The sequence below is a fragment of the Bombina bombina genome, chromosome 4 (genome assembly GCF_027579735.1).
Source record: "Bombina bombina isolate aBomBom1 chromosome 4, aBomBom1.pri, whole genome shotgun sequence".
NCBI classification, from domain to species: Eukaryota; Metazoa; Chordata; class Amphibia; order Anura; family Bombinatoridae; genus Bombina; species Bombina bombina.
Window position 1 is genome coordinate 879,668,160 of NC_069502.1, and position 20,722 is coordinate 879,688,881.

At 37.3% G+C, this 20,722-nt stretch overlaps 2 protein-coding genes across 2 annotated transcripts in view; one reads left to right on the forward strand and one right to left on the reverse strand.

Annotated features, from left to right (window-relative positions):
- Positions 1 to 11,501, reverse strand: part of LOC128658039 (gastrula zinc finger protein XlCGF66.1-like) — a 153,457-nt gene extending 141,956 nt beyond the window's left edge. Inside the window, exons 1-2 of the mRNA XM_053712485.1 lie at positions 11,452 to 11,501; positions 860 to 965 (exon numbers count right to left, since the gene is read on the reverse strand). Coding sequence (XP_053568460.1) covers positions 860 to 937 — 78 coding nt within the window. The 5' untranslated portion in view covers positions 938 to 965; positions 11,452 to 11,501. The remainder of the gene's footprint in view (positions 1 to 859; positions 966 to 11,451) is intronic.
- A 127-nt stretch (positions 11,502 to 11,628) lies between these two features.
- LOC128655679 (zinc finger protein OZF-like) overlaps positions 11,629 to 20,722 on the forward strand; it is a 43,833-nt gene continuing 34,739 nt past the window's right edge. Inside the window, exons 1-4 of the mRNA XM_053709261.1 lie at positions 11,629 to 11,672; positions 18,437 to 18,534; positions 18,668 to 18,765; positions 19,428 to 19,585. Coding sequence (XP_053565236.1) covers positions 19,534 to 19,585 — 52 coding nt within the window. The 5' untranslated portion in view covers positions 11,629 to 11,672; positions 18,437 to 18,534; positions 18,668 to 18,765; positions 19,428 to 19,533. The remainder of the gene's footprint in view (positions 11,673 to 18,436; positions 18,535 to 18,667; positions 18,766 to 19,427; positions 19,586 to 20,722) is intronic.

The following is a 20,722-nucleotide window of genomic DNA, read 5'->3' on the forward strand; positions in this document are numbered from 1 at the left end:
AAGTACATGTGGACCAAATAATTAACACTGTGTTAACGCCCAGGGAGTTATTTAAGATTTAGCACAACACAATACTAAATGAAAGACAATAGTCATGTGATCAGGGAGCTGGAAGAAGGTTCTTAGATACAAGGTAATCACAGAGGTAAAACGTATATTAATATAACTGTGTTGGTTATGCAAAACTGGGGCATGGGTAATAAAGGGATTATGTAACTTTTAAAACAATAAAAATTCTATTGTAGACAGTCCCTTTAAGCACTGCATTATAAAAGGTTTGTGTACGCAAAAAATGTTTACATATGTTTATGACATAGACCCAATCAGCAGCAGTACTCACACAACCCAGCTGTGTGATGCTGCTTCCTATTGGTTCAGAGACAGTTTCTGCTCCGGACCAATAGTTATCTGTGGCTCCTGAATGGTACTTTAACTATGTGTTTAGCCCATTTGTGGTAATTCAGCACAGGCTTACGTTGCTCATGATAAATTACAGGATCTAATTCATTAGACTATCATTTTTTTTTCACTAGAACGGTCCTTTAAATGCAGCACTGCAAAAAGTCTGCACACATAATAAATGATTTATAAATGCTGAAGGCAAGAGCTGTCTATTGCTGGGCTGTGTATGGAGATGATGGAACAAATAACAAAAGGCTGCTGGGAAATAACTGTCTCTTCATGTGAACTTCTACAACAGAATATTCCCAGAACAACTCTAAACTTTTGTATTTGCACAAACACCTTAAACACCGGCTCTTTCTTTACCACTAAGCATATGTCACCTCTCGTTGCTAAGCAACTATTACACATATTCACTGCAATAGGTTACCATGGTATCATTATGATGTTTTCTCACCTCTCCCGTCAGCAGGTAGAGAATCTCTAGGATGTGATTCAGGATCCGCTCAGGCCGTTTCTTCTTCATCTTGTTCATGGTCAATGATTCTGCATAACACTGAGACCTGCAAAAGTGGCAGATACATGACAGAAATTACACATATGGGAATAATGGTCCCACATATACACAAATATACACAAATATATACACACACACACACATACAGTATATATACTGACTCAAAGTCCAATAATGAGCACACTCTGGATTTACACACAGCAAATTTAATAGGCAGTGACGTTTCGGGGCATTCACCCCTTCCTCAAGACAACCAAAATTGTGATACAAACAGTGTTATATACCCAATAAGCCCCTCCCCCATTTCAATTAGACCAAACACCCAATAGGAGATGATGTATACAAATCATTAGTCAAACATCAATCAGACATTAATCATCATCAATATTTCATCAAATATGTGCATATATTACATCAAAATAAGTAATAATCAATAGATCATTGTGCCTCTTATGAAGGGTTATCAAAAGTTTTAAAGCATGGACATGGATCCGTATACTAAACCAAACATATACTGCCATAATAGTTATTTAAACAGCACAAGGAATAACCCTAATTTACAACTCAAATAGACTGTCATGAGAAGAGGACTCAAACACATAAATGAAACAAATAAAACAGAGCAGAATACATACTCATACTAAGAAGCCGCCATTACTTACCACGCTAGTTTCAGCGTGTTCGGCGGTGGGCATGGTCATCCTCCATGATCAAGACAAAAGATCCCAACATTGTGATCCGCAAAGCGGATAAAGGTGGGGCCATTGTGGTCCTGAATTATAAAGATTATAGAGAAAAAATCCTCTCACAGTTGGATGACAACTTGGTATATTGTCCGCTACCAAGAGACCCTACTAACCAATTTCAAGGCTTAATTGAGACAACTTTACTTGAAGGTGTGATGGAAGGTTGGATCAACAAGGATACCTATGATTGGCTGCGAGTGTCATATCCCATCTGCCCCATACTATACACCCTCCCTAAAGTGCACAAGGGCTTGGAAAGACCACCTGGACGTCCGATTGTGTCTGCAAGAGGGTCCCTGTTGAGCCCATTGGCACAGTGGGTTGATTCATTTCTTCAGCCATTGGTTCAACATATGAGATCATATGTGAAGGACTCAAGGGACGTATTGGGTCAGCTCTCACGACTACAAGATATCTTGGATGATGACTACCTGGTATCTATGGATGTTACAAGTTTGTACACCATCATCCCACATCAGGAAGGGATGATGGCTGTTGAAGATGCTCTTTCAAGATACCCATATGTGGGACCCAGTAGTAAATACATCATCAAAATACTGAAGCTATGTCTAACACTGAATTTTTTCAGGTTTGAGTCCAACTACTACCAACAAGTCACGGGGACCGCCATAGCCCCCTCTTACGCGAACTTGTATATGGAACACTATGAGACCAAGATAATGAAAGTATATGAATGCTCTGCAATCAGATATATGAGATACATTGATGATGCCCTACTCGTATGGAGGGGGACAGAAGTACATGTGAACAACTGGGTGCAGAACCTCAACAGTCTCCCTTTTCCAGTGAAATTTAAGATGATGGTGAACAAAGAATCCATTGAGTTTCTTGACTTGAGAATCTTTAAGGAGAATGGTCAATTGGAGACTACGATGTATCAGAAATCTACTGACAGGAATTCCCTCCTGCTGGCGAGTAGCTAAAACCCAATTGGATGAGATGTCCATGTAATTCCTGCATAGAGGGTATATGTATGATGCCATTCAACGAGCACACAATACAGCCAAGGAGATGGAAAGGGAGAAACTACTCACTCCCAGAGAGGAGAAACCGGAGGATAAACGTATGTGGTATACTTGTTGAATTGCACATGTAGTATTTACTACGTCGGAAAGACGGATGACGATATCAAAAAAAGAATGGCGAACCATAGGAGTGCCATTAGAACTGCACTGAAAGAGGGTGTATCGGAACAACCTGTGGCACGCCACTTTGTACAGATGAACCATACAGTGAAGGACTTACGCTTTATCTTAATTGATCACGTACCACCACTAAGAAGAGGGGGGGAACAGAAAGAAGAGACTGCTACAAGTTGAAGCTAAATGGATATATAGATTGAAAACAGTGCAACTTGGTGGATTAAATACCAATGTGGACTGGCAATGTTTTCTCTAACATTCCTAGTTGAGATTCTGAAAGCCTACATTCCTCTTCCTCTTGTGAGAGTCCACAAGCCTGCGTTATATTGAGAGTTCATGTTAAATCCATTGGGTCTTTTTGACACACCGTTGATGTATCCATTACTATCCTGTCATGCTCCTTGAGTTATGAGGGTGTGACATATTGCCTTATGTGATTTGTAACTTGTGTATATAAAATATGATTAGAAATGGGCACTACTTGGATGTTGAATTTATATGAGTTGCGCCTGATGTAGTCATTTATGAGAGGATTGGGCCTGTGATATTGTATCTCTCTAGCTCCTGACATGGTTGGTCATCTCCCTTAGATGGATTTCCGTAAGGTATTAATGTTATGGCAGGCTTGTTGTGATATATCCACTTAAGTATGGACTTTTGACATAAGGATTTCCTTACTGTGACCCCTATGATCTTATGTTATGTGCCCTCCTTTGATTACTGGTGGTCGATTACCAAAGTTTTTTATACACTTTAGGTAGACACATTAGATTGCCCAGTGACTGTATAGGTATCTAGACACTAGCATAATCTTGATGGGCTATATGTGTATGGAGCGTAAATGGTTCCGTTGCATATTTATTTTTGTGCTTTCTTCTTGCGGTAGTGATTTTGCAAATACATGGCCCATGATGTTTGATGGGCTTTTATATTGGTGGCCAGTTAGTGCACTGCTCGGCTTACTGTGCATTGTGTTTGACGTTTCTATGACAGCCTGAGGATAAGGTACGCTTAGAGGCGTAGGATATGAGGTTTTGGTTAGGGTTGCCATGACAATGCCTAACACAGCACGGTTATTGATCAATTTTTGGTCACATGAGCCAAGCAGTCTCTTTAATCACTAAGGGTGATTACGCCTACCACCAGTCTTGCCAAGATCTATGTAAATAACAATAGTGATTCTGAGATATTAGTTTATAGTGGATTCTGTCCCAATGGCTAGTGATAATTACACATGTGCCACATAGCGCTGTCTTTTGACGTAACGGGTGTTGACATTGCCATGGCAACCTACTGATACTTGCGGATAAGCGCTGTGAATAAGTCTGTGTATATGCGGGTTATCATGGCAACGCCTAACCCCGGACTTGTGATTGACCGGTCTCTGATCACATGAGCTGTGTAATGTCTTGATCATGGAGGATGACCACGCCCACCGCCGAACACGCTGAAACTAGCGTGGTAAGTAATGGCGGCTTCTTAGTATGAGTATGTATTCTGCTCTGTTTTATTTGTTTCATATATGTCATTGAGTCCTCTTCTCATGACAGTCTATTTGAGTTGTAAATTAGGGTTATTCCTTGTGCTGTTTAAATTACTATTATGGCAGTATATGTTTGGTTTAGTATACGGATCCATGTCCATTTTTAATTTGTCACTGCTTTAAAACTTTAGATAACACTTCATAAGAGGCACAATGATCTATTGATTATTACTTATTTTGATGTAATATATGCACATATTTGATGAAATATTGATGATGATTAATGTCTGATTGATGTTTGACTAATGATTTGTATACATCATCTCCTATTGGGTGTTTGGTCTAATTGAAATGGGGGAGGGGCTTATTGGGTATATAACACTGTTTGTATCACAATTTTGGTTGTCTGAGGAAGGGGTGAATGCCCTGAAACGTTATTGGACTTTGATGAATATTTTTTGAGCACCCTGGTCCTGAGTTTTGTCGGCGAGTGAGAGTGCGCTATTTGGTGTTTATATATATATATATATATATATATATATATATATATATATATATATATATATATATATATATATATATATATATATATATATATATATATATATATATATATACACACACACACACACACACATATACACACACACACACATCTATACTATAATTGTGTTTGTAATGTCCGTCGCCGTCGGCAGTTGCGCACGCATCCTCAAAGGAATGTTGGCAGCACGAGGCAGCCAACAGAATGTTGGTGCCACCCTGCAATTTTCGTAATCCACCGGGATGCAGCGAAGGCAAACGGAGCATTACAAAAAAAAAAAAAAAACGCCCACATGAAGTATAACACACAAAAAAAACAACTAACCTCGCACACAAAGTATTAACACCTAAACCACAAACCCACACATCACAAAATAATAAAGTAATTAACCCCTAATCCGCAAATAACCTAACATATTAATCCCTTAACCGTCAACCACCCGCATCACAATAAACCTAATTACCCTATTAACCCCTAAACCACAAACCCCCACATCGCAATAAACCTAATTATACTATTAACCTCTAAACCCCCACATCTAAATAAACCTAATTACCCTATTAAACTGCCAAAACCCACAATGCAAATAACTAATCAAATTACTAAGCCCCCTAACCTAACACCCTCTAAATTAAACCCAATTACCTAAATTAAAAATACAAAATTACAAAATTACAATTAAAAAAAAACAACCTAACATTACTTTAAAAATAAAAAAAACTAAGTAAAAACTAAACTAAAGTTACAAAAATAAAAAAGTCTAACATTACAGAAAATAATAAAAAAAATTATCACAAATAAAAAAATTAAACCTAATCCCTATGAAAATAAAAAGCCCCCCAAAAATAAAAACACATACCAAATCTAATGCTAAACTACCAAAAGCCCTTAAAAGGGCTTTTTGCAGGGCATTGCTCTAAGTTAAACAGCTCTTTTACAGTTCCAAAAAATTCTAAGTCCCCCCAACAGTAAAACCCACCACCCACCAAACCCCCCAAAATAAATAAACCTAACACTTAAAAACCTAAACTACCCATTGCCCTTAAAAGGGCATTTGTATGGCCATTGCCCTTAAAAGGGCATTTAGCTCTTTTGCTGCCCTTAAAAGGGAATTTAGCTCTTTTAAGAATTGCCCATCCCTAATCTAAATAAAACAAATATTTTAATATTTTTTGAAAAAAAACAAAACAAATGTTACCTGCCATCGTTAGCACCAGAGTGGGAAACACTGCGACGTCTCAGAGTCGTCGTTATCACTCAAGGGGTTAATTGCGTACCTTGAATTCACTATTTAGTGTACGGCAGCGATCGGAAGAAGAGGATCCTCCACGCTCCATGGCTCCGCGGTCGCCGGTTATCAGTTCCGCGGTCGCCGGTTATCAGTTCCGCAGTCGCCGGTTATCAGTTCCGCAGTCGCCGGTTATCAGTTCCGCAGTCGCCGGTTATCAGTTCCGCAGTCGCCGGTTATCAAGTTCCGCAGTCGCCGGTTATCAGTTCCGCAGTCCTGGATGAAGAAAGAAGAGGTCCCCGCTTGGAAGAAGATGTCGGCCGCTTGGAAGAAGACTTCAATGCCTAGAAGAGGACCTTCTCGGCCGGACTTCAGCAACCGTGAGTACCAACCTAGGGGTTAGACTTAGGTTTTTTTTGGGGTTTTTTTTTTTTGGGGGGGGGTTTAGATTAGGGATGGGCACTTCTTAAAAGAGATAAATGCTCTTTTAAGGGCAGCAAAAGAGCTGAATGCCCTTTTAAGGGCAATGCCCATACAAATGTCCTTTTCAGGGCAATGGGTAGTTTAGTTTTTTTTAGTGTTAGGTTTTTTTTTATTTTGGGGGGTTTGGTTGGTTGTGGGTTTTACTGTTAGGGGGGACTTAGAATTTTTTGTAACTGCAAAAGAGCTGTTTAACTTAGGGCAATGCCCTACAAAAAAAGCCCTTTAGATTAGGGGGTGTTTTTATTTTGTTTGTTTTTTATTTTCATAGGGATTAGGTTTAATTTTTTTATTTTGGATAATGTATTTATTTTTTCTGTAGTTCTATTTTTTCTATTTACAACACATAAACTGCCCTCTGGGCAGGCTTACCAACTAGTACAGAGATTATATATATATATATATATATATATATATATATATATATATATATATATATATATATATATATATATATATATAAAATATACAGTATATATTATATCACATAGACACACACTAATCTGATGATAATCAATATTTTGGATTAACCCCAGACAAAAGAAGGGGAGAGGGGGTTAAGAGTGGAGCCTGAGGCTGTGTATTAATGAAGGAGAGGGCGTTCAGAGAATAAGCAGGGACTGTGTGTGAGAGGGAGGTTTACCTGTGAATGGTCCGATACAGAAATGCATAAGTACAAGTATCTTATAACACAGCTAGGTAATATTATAGATATGTTCCCCTGCCTCTTGCACAAACAGCCCCCTCCCCAGTACCTTATATACAGATACATATTATAAAAAGATGACATCTGCCTCTTGCACACACGAGTTCCCTCTGCCTCACATACACATAGCCATGCTAACCAGTACCTTATATACAGATATATATTATTATAAAAAGTTAATCCCTACCTCTTGCACACACCAATATAAAGAGTTCCCTCTGCCTCAAACACCCATAACCCCGCTCCCCAGTACCTTATATACAGATATATATTATTATAAAAAGGTGCCCTCTGCCTCTTGCACATACTAATATAAAGAGTTCCATCTGTCTCACATACACACAGTCCCTTCCCCAGTAACGGCAAATAAAATCTAAGAAGGAAAATATAGGTACATTAAAATGTGTGAAGGGTAGCAAGATTAACAGTGACAAGGAGAAGGCTTAGGTACTAAACCAGTTCTTCAGTATACACAAGAGGAACCAATGGGAGATACTTTGAAACAAACTAGAACATGCAAACCCATACCATTAACTGGGTTAAATCTATAGTATATCAGGGAAAAAAAACTAGACAATATTAAGGTAAATAAACTCCAGGCCCAGATGGAATATACTCAAGGTTTTTACGTGAGTTTAGCACTGCTATAGCCAAACCTTTACTCTTAATTTTTCAAGACTCATTATCCTCAGGCATAGTACCCCAAGACTGGCGTAAAGTTGATGAGGTGCCACTTTTTAAAAAGGGGAACAGGGCTGATCCAGGAAGCCATAGACCAGTTAGTCTGACATAGATAGTGGAGAAGATACTTGAAGAGATTATAAAGTATTAAATTGATGAGTATATTAGCGTAAACAAAATAATGAGTTTAAATCAGCATGGTTTAATGAGTAATAGATCCTGACATTAGATTCAACGACGAACTAAATAAAACTATAGATAAAGGGGAATTAGTTGATGTGATATACTTGGATTTTTTAAAGTCGTTTGATACATTGCCAAACAAGAGATTATTGTACAAAATTAAGGGACTGGGATTATCTGAAAATGTTAGCTCATGTATAAATAACTGGATAAAAGACAGGGAGCAACAAGTAGTAGTAAACAGATCATACTCAGATTGGACAAAGGTAATTAGTGGAGTCCCCCCAGGGATCAGTACTGGGCCTGTTCTTTTTTAATATTTTTATTAATGACTTGGAGCCATGATTAAATAGCAACATCTCTGTTTTCCTACCTACATAACACGTACGGCGACGCCTACAATAAACTTGCAAATACCCTTTGCACACATGCAATCACTGCCATAGTCTGCAAATTTTACAGAACACCGGTATGTCCACAATTTTGGCACTAGGTGGGGACATCAAAATACCAGTTCCAAAAAAAGGCTTCCTACAACTATGTTCTTTTATTATGTATATTCAATATCATTATACAGATTTCTTTGATTAAAGGAGTGAACATATCTCAATAAAGCAGACATAATATAAATAGTTACAAAATGTATTAGCGTTTCATCATGAAAGGGAATGTTTGTAACTATCAGTATAATAATATTGAATATACAGAATAAAAGAACATAGTTGTAGGAAGCCTTTTTTTGGCACTGGTATTTTGATGTCCCCAGCTAGTGCCAAAATTGTGGACGTACCGGTGTTCTGTAATATTTGCCGACTGCAGCAGTAAGCACATGCGTGCACAAGTGTATTTGTAAGTTTATTGTAGGTGTGGCCGTACGCAGTGTTCTATATTTGCCGACTGAGGCAGTGAGCCCATGCGTGCAAACGGTATTTGCAAGTTTATTGTAGGCATGGCCGTATGCGTTAAGTAGGTAGGAAAAAGTAACAAGGTAGGAAAATATTACAGAACACCGGAAATGTAAGGTTCTAAATTTTTTAAGTAAAAAAAAAGCAGTCAATCTATTATTTAAATGGGTAGTGGCTTCTAAGGCTAATAATAGATGTATTAAAAGAGGCATTGATGCAAGGGTGGGAAGCATAATTCTGTCACTATATAAATCCCTGGTAAGTAACACTCCTTGAGTAACGGAAGTGCCGTTTTGGGGACCAATCTCTAAAAACGACATTGCAGATTTAGAAAAAGTTCAGAGAAGCGCCACAAAACCAATGGAGGGCAATGGAGAATTTAAGTTATGAGGAGACGTTGGCCAAACTGGGTTTGTTTTCTCTATAAAAAAAAAAAGGCGCTTAAAGGTGACATGATTACTTTATATAAATATATGCAAGGCCCATATACAGAGATGGCAGAAGCTCTTTTTATTCCAAGAAAATTGTTTGTGACAAGAGATCACAATTTAAGGCTGGAGGAAAGGAGATTTAATCTCCAGCAACTTAAAGGGACAGTAAACAACAGAATTTTTGTTGTTTAAAAAGGTAGATAATCCCTTTATTACCTATTCCCCAATTTTGCATAACCAACACTGTTATAATAATATACTTTTTACCTCTGTGATTACCTTGTATCTTAAGCCCGTGACACACTGCAAGCGATGCGGCGCGAGGCAAAGCAGCTGCTTTGCTCCGCGTCGCATCGCTTCTGAAGTTCAAATATTTCATCTCTGAGTGCTTAGCTACGCAACCTGACGCAGCAGAGTGCTCAGAGATGAAAAGGCAAGACACACTGAGCGCGCACAGCTGCATCTACACGCTGCGCGTCGCTCTGCTTGCAGTGTGTCACAGCCTTAAGTCTTTGCAAACTGCCTCCTTATTTCAGTTCTTTTGACAGACATGCATTTTTAGCCAATCAGTGTTTGCTCTTAGGAGCTTCACGTGCCAGAGCTCAATGTTATCTATTTGAAACACATGAACTAACGCCCTCTAGTGGTGAAAAACTGTCAAATTTCTTTCAGATTAGAGGCAGTCTTCAAGGTCTAAGAAATTAGCACATGAACCTCCTAGATTTAGCTTTCAACTAAGAATACCAAGAGAACAAAGCAAAATTGGTAATAAAAGTAAATTGGAAAGTTGTTTAAAATTACATGCCCTATTTAAATCATGAAAGATTTTTTTGTGAATTTACTGTCCCTTTAAATGTTTCAATTGTGAAACTCATTACCTAGGGAGGTAGTGAATGCCAATACCTTAGATACGTTTAAAGTAGTTTAGATACATTTCTGTCTTGAAACATAATTCAGGGATGTGATTGCTGGTGTTAAAGGGTCACGGAACCCAAAAAAAATTCTTTTGTGATTCAGATAGAGCATGCAATTTTAATCAACTTTCTAATTTACTCCTATTATCAATTTTTCTTTGTTCTCTTGCTATCTTTTTTGAAAAATAAGGCATTTAAACTTTTTTATTCGTTCAGAACTCTGGACAGCACTTTTTATTGGTGGATGAATTTATTCACCAATCGGCGAGAACAACCCAGGTTTTTCACCAAAAATGGGCCGGCATCTAAACTTACATTCTTGCATTTCAAATAAAGATACAAAGAGAATGAAGAAAATTCGATAATAGGAGTAAATTAGAAAGTTACTTAAAATGTCATGCTCTATCTGAGTCACAAAAGAAAACAATTGGGTTCAGTGTCCCTTTAAATGGGTCACCTTTTTAATGAGATTAATTTAAGATGGTAGATAAATTAAGATTTGTATAGGTTGAACTTGGTGGACTTCTGCCTTTTTTCAGCCTCATCTACTATGTTATTTTAAAAAGGTGCCCTGCCCAGTGCCCTCTGCCTCTTGCACGCACTAATATAAAGAGTTCCCTCTGCCTCACAATCACATAGTCCCCTCTCCAGTACTTTACATACAGATATATATAAAAAGGTGCCCTCTGCCTCTTGCACAAACTTCCCTCTGCCTGACATACACATAGCCCACTACCCAGCACCCATATACAGATATAAAAAGGTGCCCTCTGCTTTTGCACCCACCAATATAAAGAGTCCTCTCTGCCTCACATAGCATGGGTCCCCGGTAGCTTATAGACAGATATATAGTATTTTAAATAGGTGCCGTATGCCTCTTGCACACCGATATAAATAGCTCCCTATGATTGACACACACACAGCCCCCTCCACAGTTCTACACAGATATGTATAATTATATAATATTATATAGAGGTTCCCTCTGCTCACGCACATACAGAACCCTCTCCGAGTAAATTATACGCATCTACAGTAAATAGAGGAATCTCCTTACACATACTGCGGTACCTTATATATAGATATTTCGACAAACTCGCTTGTAGTTCTTCCCTAAATAAAAGCTTGTTCCTAAGTAACTAAAGGACCAAAGATTACTCGGTAGCCTCTTTACATTTAGCCGCAGCAGTCATGTGACTTATGACAAAACAGGTCCTTTACCTGAATGGAAACTAGCTGCTTCCGTCTCAGAGATTAACGGTAAACATGGACAAAGCTCTCTTTGTATACTGGTAAATACCTGCATATATTGTACTAAAGAAGACGTGTGTAGGTGTGACTGTGTGTGTATGTGTTTATTAGGCAGCACGAACTGGTGTGTGAGTGTGAGTCATAGATACATTTGGGAGGGGCTGTGTGTAATACAGAGTGAGCCTCTCTATAATGTTATATACCTGTATATAATGGACTATGGAGGGGGATGAGTGTATGAGGTGGAGGAAGCAGAAGAACGTCTCTATAATATTATATATCAGTATATAAGGAAATGTGAAGGGGCTGTGTGTGTGAAGCAGAGGGAACCTCTGCATTGTGTTAAATGTTTACATATAGAGTGCTGATAGTGTGTGTTTAAAGGGACAGTAAAGGTTGGGAATTATATTGCATAATTCTGCACTATTATGTAACATGACGAAACCCTTTTGATTTTTTTTTAAAGTATAATTTGTTGCCTTAAAGGGATACTAAACCCTACATTTTTCTTTCATGATTCGCATAGAGAATACAATTTTAAACAACATTCCAATTTACTTCTATTATCTAGTTTGCTTCCTTCGTTAGATATCCTTTGTTGAAGAAATAGCAATGCATAAGGGTGAGCCAATCACACGAGGCATCTATGTGCAGCCCCCCATCAGCAGCCACTGAGCCTATCTAGATATGCTTTTCTGCAAAGGATATAAAGTAAATGAAGCTAATTAGATAATATAAGTAAATTAGAAAGTTTTTTTTTAAATTGCATGCTTTTTCTAAATCTGGAAAGAAATCATGTTCCTTTAAAGTAAACTTAACTGTATACTTAACTTGTGGCTACTTTACCTTGTGCGGGAGCACGCTACATGTACAGGTAGCCCTCAGTTTACGCCGGGGTTAGGTTCCAGAAGGAATGGTTGTAAATCGAAACCGTTGTAAATTGAAACCCAGTTTATAATGTAAGTCAATGGGAAGTGAGGGAGATAGGTTCCAGGCCCCTCTCAAAATTGTCATAAGTAACACCTAATACATTATTTTTGAAGCTTTGACATGAAGACTTTAAATGCTAAACAGCATTATAAACCTAATAAAATAATCACACAACACAGAATATATAATTAAACTAAGTTAAATGAACAAAAAAATTTGCTAAACAACATTATAAACCTAATAAAATAATCACACAACACAGACTTCACTTGCATTTTTCTGCAAACAGTTCTTTCTATGCATTCCAATCTGGACTGATTTATTGACAGGAAGATATTGTTCCTTTGAAATCTGCTCGATAGCTCCGGTTTGGTTAAACTGATTAATTTCAGCTTGCTTAGCTTTGCTGCAACACAAGCGGACAGCTCCACCTACTGGATTTTTTAATAAATGCACTGCTTCTCAATGCTTTTCAATAGCAGTCACATGACTGGAAAAAAAGGTTGTTATTCTGAAACGGTGTAAATTGAACCGTTGTAAAACGAGGGCCACCTTTAGTTCAATGACGCCACGGAACTCTGTGATTAAAGAGGGAGCCAGTGAAGAGCTATTTGAAAAAACCAGCTTCATAGAAGAGGACAGGTTCATGCTGGAGGTAAGTATACTTTCAGGTCACAAATTAGGCTTAAAAAAAAAAAAAAAAAGGCTATGTGCAGAATTATGTAACATTATTCCCAATGTTTACTGTCCCTTTAAGACATATGGAACCTCTCTATAGTACTGTATATCTATACATGACGTGCTATAATATTATATATCTGCATATAAGGAACTGCAGAGGGGCTCTGTGTGTGAAGCAGAGGGAACCTTTATAATATTATATATATGTATAAAATTAACGGGGGGGTGGGGCTGTGTGTGTGAGTCAGAGGAACCACTGTGTTGTGTTATATGTTTACAAATAAGGCACTGGTGGTGTGTGTTTAAGACACATGGAACCTTTGTATAGTACTTTATATCTCTACATGAGGTCTATAGTAGGGGTGGTGTATGTGAGGCAGATGGGATCTCTCTATAATCTTATATATCTTTATATAAGGAACTGGGGAGGGGCTCTGTGTGAGAAGCAGAGGGAACCTCCTATAATATTATATATATATATATATATATATATATATATATATATATATATATATATATATAAAAGGAACGGGGGACGCTGTGTGTGTGAGGCAGAGGAACCTCTGTATTGTGTTATATGTTTACATATAAGGTGCTGGTGTGTGTTTAAGACACATGGAACCTTTGTATAGTACTGTATATCTCTACATGAGGTCTGTAGGAGGGGTTGTGTATGTGTGGCAGAGGGAATCTCTATAATAGAATATATCTTTATATAAGGAACAAGGGAGGGAGCTGTGTGTGTGAGGAAGAGAGAACCTCTCTATAATATTTCTAAGCTGTATATAAGGAACTTGGGAGTTGGCTCTGTGTGTGAGACAGAGGAACCTCCCTATAATATTATATATCTGTATATAAGGAACCAGTGAGAGGGCTCTGTGTGTGAGCCAGAGGGAACCTCTATAATATTATATATCTGTATATACTGGGGAGGGAGTTCTGTGTATGGTATGTGTGTTAAAGGGACACTGAACCCAAATTTTTTATTTTGTGATTCAGATAGAGCTTGCAATTTTAAGCAACTTTCTAATTTACTCCTATTATCAAATTTTCTTCATTCTCTTGGTATCTTTATTTGAAATGCAAGAATGTAAGTTTAGATGCCGGCCCATTTTTGGTGAACACTCTGTTTTGTTTTTGCTGATTGGTGGATAAATTCACCCACCAATAAACAAGTGCTTTCCATGGTCCTGAACCAAAAAAATAGCTTAGATCATGTCTTCTTTTTCAAATAAAGAAAGCAAGAGAATGAAGAAAAATTGATAATAGGAGTAAATTAGAAAGTTGCTTACATTTGCATGCTCTATCTGAATCATGAAAGAAAAAAATTGAGTTCAGTGTCCCTTTATATCGATATTGAGGCATTACTGCAATTCCTTTTTTCAAATACTGATGCAGAGAGAGCCATTCTGTGGCCCTCTCTGCATCGGCCAGCGATGGTGCCGATCGTTGGTGGGTGGGGGCAGCAGCAGGGAGGCGGGTGGGCGGCCCATCGCTGGCAATCTTCCAGCCAGCAGTCGGAAACGAGTGTTGGGTGCACGCAGGGGGGGGTTTGTGCACGCCTGCGATCCAGTATTAATAATGTTGAAGTCGTGGGAGAGGGTGGTGGTTGTGAATGAGAGAGGAGGGGGGGGAAATCATTTTTCAAAAAAGTCTGGGGGGGGGAGGGAGAGGGTATGGAGGGGGGAAGCTACACTACAGAAAAACAGTGGTTTATTTTAAAAAAAGCACATTTAAATGCAAAGTGGGTACTGGCAGACAGCTGCCAGTACCCAAAATGGTGGAACGTAGTTAGTGGGGGGAGGGTTCTTTGGGGGGGATCAATGAGGTTGGGGGCTGAGGGGGGATCCTACACAGCAGAATATATATTTAAAAAAATAAATAATGAAAAAAAGCATTTTATTTTAGTACTGGCAGACTTTATGCCAGTACTTAAGATGGCGGGGACAATTGTGGGGTGGGGGAGGGATGAGAGCTGTTTGGGAGGGATCAGGGGGTGGGATGTGTCAGGTGGGAGGCTGATCTCTACACTAAAGCTAAAATTAACCATTCAAGCTACCTAATTAACCCCGTCACTGCTGGGCATAATACAAGTTTGGTGCGCAGCTGCATTTAGCGGCCTTCTAATTACCAAAAAGCAATGCTAAAGCCATATATGTCTGCTATTTCTGAACAAAGGGGATCCCAGAGAAGCATTTAAAACCATTTGTGCCATAATTGCACAAGCTATTTATAAATAAGTTCAGTGAGAAACCTAAAGTTTGTAAAAAAAGTGAACGATTTGATTTTTTTATTTTTATTTGATAGCATTTGGAGGTGAAATGGTGGCATGAAATATACCAAAATGGGCCTAGATCAATACTTTGGGTTGTCTACTACACTAAAGCTAAAATTAACCCTACAAGCTCCCTACAAGCTACTTAATTAACCCCTTCACTCACTGCTGGGTATAATACAAGTGTGGTGTGCAGCGGCATTTAGCGGCCTTCTAATATTCAAAAAGTAATGTCAAAGCCATAAATGTCTGCTATTTCTGAACAAAGGGGATCCCAGAGAGGCATTTACAACCATTTGTGCCATAATTGCACAAGCTGTTTGTAAATAATTTCAGTGAGAAACCTAAAGTTTGTGAAAAAGTGAATGATTTTTTTTATTATTTGATCGCATTTGGAGGTGAAATGGTGGAATGAAATATATCAAAATTGGACTAGATCAATACTTTAGGTTGTCTATTAAAAAAAAAATATATATATATATATATATATATATATATATATATATATATATATATATATATATATATATATATATATATATATATATACACATGTTAAAGGATATTTAGGGATTCCTGACAGATATCAGTGTTCCAATGTAACTATCGCTAATTTTGAAAAAAATGGTTTGGAAATAGCAAAGTGCTACTTGTATTTATTGCCCTATAACTTGCAAAAAAAGCAAAGAACATGTAAACACTGGGTATTTCTAAACTCAGGACAAAATTTAGAAACTATTTAGCATGGGTGTTTTTTGGTGGTTGTAGATGTGTAACAGATTTAGGGGGGTCAAATTAAGAAAAAGTGTGGGTTTTTTTCATCCTATTTTATTAAAGTTTTTCATAGTAAATTATAAGATATGATGAAAATAATGGTATCTTTAGAAAGTCCATTTAATGTCAAGAAAAACAGCATATAATATCTGTGGGTACAGTAAATGAGTAAGAGGAAAAATTACAGCTGAACACAAACATCGCAGAAATATAAAAATAGCCCTGGTCCTTAAGGGTAAGAAATTGAAAAATGGCCTTGTCCTTAAGGGGTTAATACAACGTTAATTTTCCATTGTTCTCTCTAAGTATTGGACTTTGGTTTACAAACAGATATAAGATAAGGAAGCAAGTGTGTACACAAAGTGATAACATAATGAGATATCATATTACCTACTAGCTTAAAAGGATACAAAAACCCAATTTTTTTTTCTTTCATTATTCAGATAGAGCATGCAATTTTAGCAACTTTCTAATTTATTCCTATTATCTATTTTTCTTCGTTCTCTTGCTATCTCTATTTGAAAAAGCAGGAATGGAAGGTTAAGAGCCAGCCCATTTTTGGTTCAGCACCTTGGTAGAGCTTGCTGATTGGTTTGCTACATTTAGTAACCAATCAGCAAGAGCTACCTAGGTGCTAAAATAAAAATGGGCCGCCTCCTAAGCTTACATTCTTGCTTGTTCAAATAAAAATAGCATGAGAATGAAGAAAAATTAATAAATAGGAGTAAATTAGAAAGTTGCTTAAAATTGCATGCTCTATCTGAATCACGAAAGAAAAAAAATTGGGTTTAGTATCCCTTTAACTCATTGTAATAGGATGTGGTTTAAAAGCACAAAACCAGCTAAATCATATACACAAATAAACCCGAAAATGCAATTCCTCATACATTTTATACTCTAAAGCTGATATAACAAGTCACTGAAAATGCATTAATGGGGAAACAATTTTACAGTGTACTGTCCCTTTAAAGTCAGTCCTAAGTGTTCAGGTCTGAGTGCTGTAAATGTGGGCTCTGTTCTTTATGAGACTGTTGGTGCCATTGTGTGTGTGTGTGCAGATGTGTGTGTGTGTGTGCCTCAGGGTTTGTGTTTGTCTGCACATGTAGTCTGCAGTACTTTGTAGTTTGTACTTTGTAGCGCCGCTTCACATTAGGCTGCTCTCTTCAAACACCGCAAGGCTCTGGTTGCACTGTGTACATTTTCCTTAACACTGCAGCTAGAACGAAACACTGTTTGAAGAGAACAGCCAAATACAGAGCAGCGCTGCAAAGCAGCAGCACATTGATTGACTGACTCCCTAGCCTTTCACTGTGGGCAAAGCTGTGACTCCTGAATGTGTTATTATTACTATATTTTAAAAAAATCTCATCACAGAAATTGAAAAAAGTTCTGCCTCTGGGATCTCTACATGATGTGCTATAGGAGGGGGTGGTGCATGTTAGGCAGAGTGATCTCTCTATACAGGTTAAGTGTTTATATATAAAGTACTGGGGAGGAGGTGTCTAGGTGAGACAAATACAGGAGATGTGGCAATGGTTATAAAAATACATTATTAACTTTTAAAATTCTGTTAGGACTTTCCATGCCGCCCTAACAGTGCTGGGTTTTAACGCCGTTAGGACGGCATAGAACTTCCTACCTTATACAGCATCCTGCAGCATCCCCCTTTGACGAAAGCAGGAATTGGACTGTTTTATACACACAAGCACCAATGTCTACTACACCCCCTGCAGTACATCAGTGTTGAGCTTAATAATTAGACAGTGTTCTGCAAATCTAACCAAAAAGTCTGATGTGCTGCAGAAGATGAAGGTATTGGTGGCAGTAGCAAAAATAAATAATAAAGACCTAGTTATTCCCCCCTACACACACACACTGCCGCCCACTGAAATGTAGTATAAAATGGTGTAATCATTTTTTATAGAGGATTGTCACCAATTTTGCCACATGCTCTCAAGAAGGTCCACCCCCTGATTGATTGATATATATATATATATATATATATATATATATATATATATATATATATATATATATATATTCCTTTTTATAAATATTGATACTTACATGAATTATGTATCGATACTAATTGGAGTGGGACTTTTTTTGATCACAATATTTATATATGGTTTTTTTTTTATATAGATTTCAATGTCTTGACAAAGGCTTATGCTTAAACCAAAATACAGTATATAATTATCTATTAAAAGAAGATAAAGAGAAGACGTTTTTATAAAAGACATGTAAGTGGCCTATATGAATGAATAATATATTTATATTACACATGCATATCTATCTATTAACAGCACCAATTTAATGTATCTGATTATGGTACTAGCAACTCATAAATCACTTCGATTTTTATTTATTAAACAGATATCTGAGATTTAACCCACTGGATACCAACAGTAATATACACACAGTGTCATTAGAAGCCCAGTTGGCTGTACTGAACCTCTGCCATACACTCATATGTAAGTATAAACATTCTAAAAATTAAGTGTTTAAAAATTAATTTTAAGTTCTATTGAATCCATTTTTTTATAATTTTTTTGTGTTTGAAATGTTTAGGAAATAATGACCCCTGTGCTGTTTGTCATGCACGTTTATGGAAAAAAAAGTTACAAAAATCAGTTTTGCATTTCATATTTACCATATTTAAAGTTGGTTTCTAAAAAAAAAATACAACAGCAACCTAATTTGTGTGGGTTACTCACCAAAAAAAAAATTAAAAAAAAATTGTATGTTCTACCTAAATCATGAAAGAAAATGTTTGGGTTTCATGTTCCTTTAAAAACAAAGATCTACAAATTGTTAGACACAGCTTCTGCACAGGGTATAATTAGTGACATAAAATATGTACTGTTAGAACAGTTTATTTACAGTATGTATTGATTGATTTTTTGATAATCACTTTTTTCTGTTGGATAAATCAGTTGTATTAACTTTAATCCCTTTGTGACCAAGCAGAGGGATTCCTGAATCCTGGTCTGTTTATGAAGCTCAGATTCTGGTGTTGTGCAACTATAATTCAAACTATTTCCCCCTATGACAATGAACTGTACATACTCTCTCTCTCACACTATCTCTCTCTCTCTCTCTCTCTCTCTCTCACTCTCTCTCCTTGTGTTTTTAGGCTCCTGTTACTGTGAAGATCACGTATAATACACGTCACAGTGTTTGCCAGTAAAGAAGAAACATTATAAGAATATCTGACTAATTCAGTTGCGCTGAACAAGGCAATGTCTGACAAGACAGAGAACCAAACCTTAGACGTTCCTGATGCACATGGAGGTAAGCTGGACATCACGTGCATGCCACCTGGTTTTGTTATCAGAATGGGATATTTACAGTAACCAACCAGAAACCTCAGTGATCTGATCGTCATAAATTACTATAAAGGTCAGCAGTGTGCGGGTGATGTACAGATATTTATACAAAAGGATATACAAAACCTTTAACACAATTCAAGAAAACATTTGCACAGAAGAAGGTAAAAAAGAGATATACACTTTATTATCCATTAAAGATGCAGCAGACATGACAATGTGGGACAAATAACACAAAGGAAGGGGCACTACACAGCGGGATACTTTATTGTTGATATTCGTATCGATATTAAGAAATCACTGACCACAGTTTTGGTTGGCATCAAATGTAAGGTGCCAAAAAGGCAAGCTGGCACTCTCAGTCCCCAGCTGACTGTACTCTGGAATATGCCGGTCCACTGCTCCTTTTCTGGAAGCCACCAAGGTAAATGGCTGAAGTGTAATTAAAAGAAGCTATCTCCAAAAAACGCTTCGGGTTTAAAGAACTTCCAAGTCATACACAAATGACAGCTTGGAAAGAATAAAAACAGCTTTTAATCATTTACTGCAATGCGTTTTGTTGGTCCATTCTGACCATTTCTTTAGGCATAATAACAAAGGTTTACAGTGAAAACTTTTAAACGCATACAACATGTCAACTAAATTCATATGTTTTTAATTCTAATGCCGCATAGAAGGATGCCCGTCTATGGTGTAATTTGTCCTGCATCATATATAAAACCAAATGAAAGTGATAAATCGTGTTAAAGAAACATTTAATTGGTACTCGCATTCATAAAAAAACTTTTTTTGTGGAGCCCAAAAGCTAATATAGGTACTTATGGGTCTAAGATAAAATAATTTGTGTGAAATCAATGTTTTGTTTATAGTATACGATCCGTGTGGTGTATGTTAAGATACGTCATCTGTAATGGCATTGAACAATCTCACTAGCATAATCCCTGTTGTTATAGCAACCCATGTCACATGACCATTCTGCTATGACAACCCTATGCCACATGGCTGATTATCATAAATCCTATGACAACTCAAAGCCACATAGCTAAATCGCTCCACTATCGTGCATATCCCATCAGATCTCCGTATTATTAGTATTGTTTAA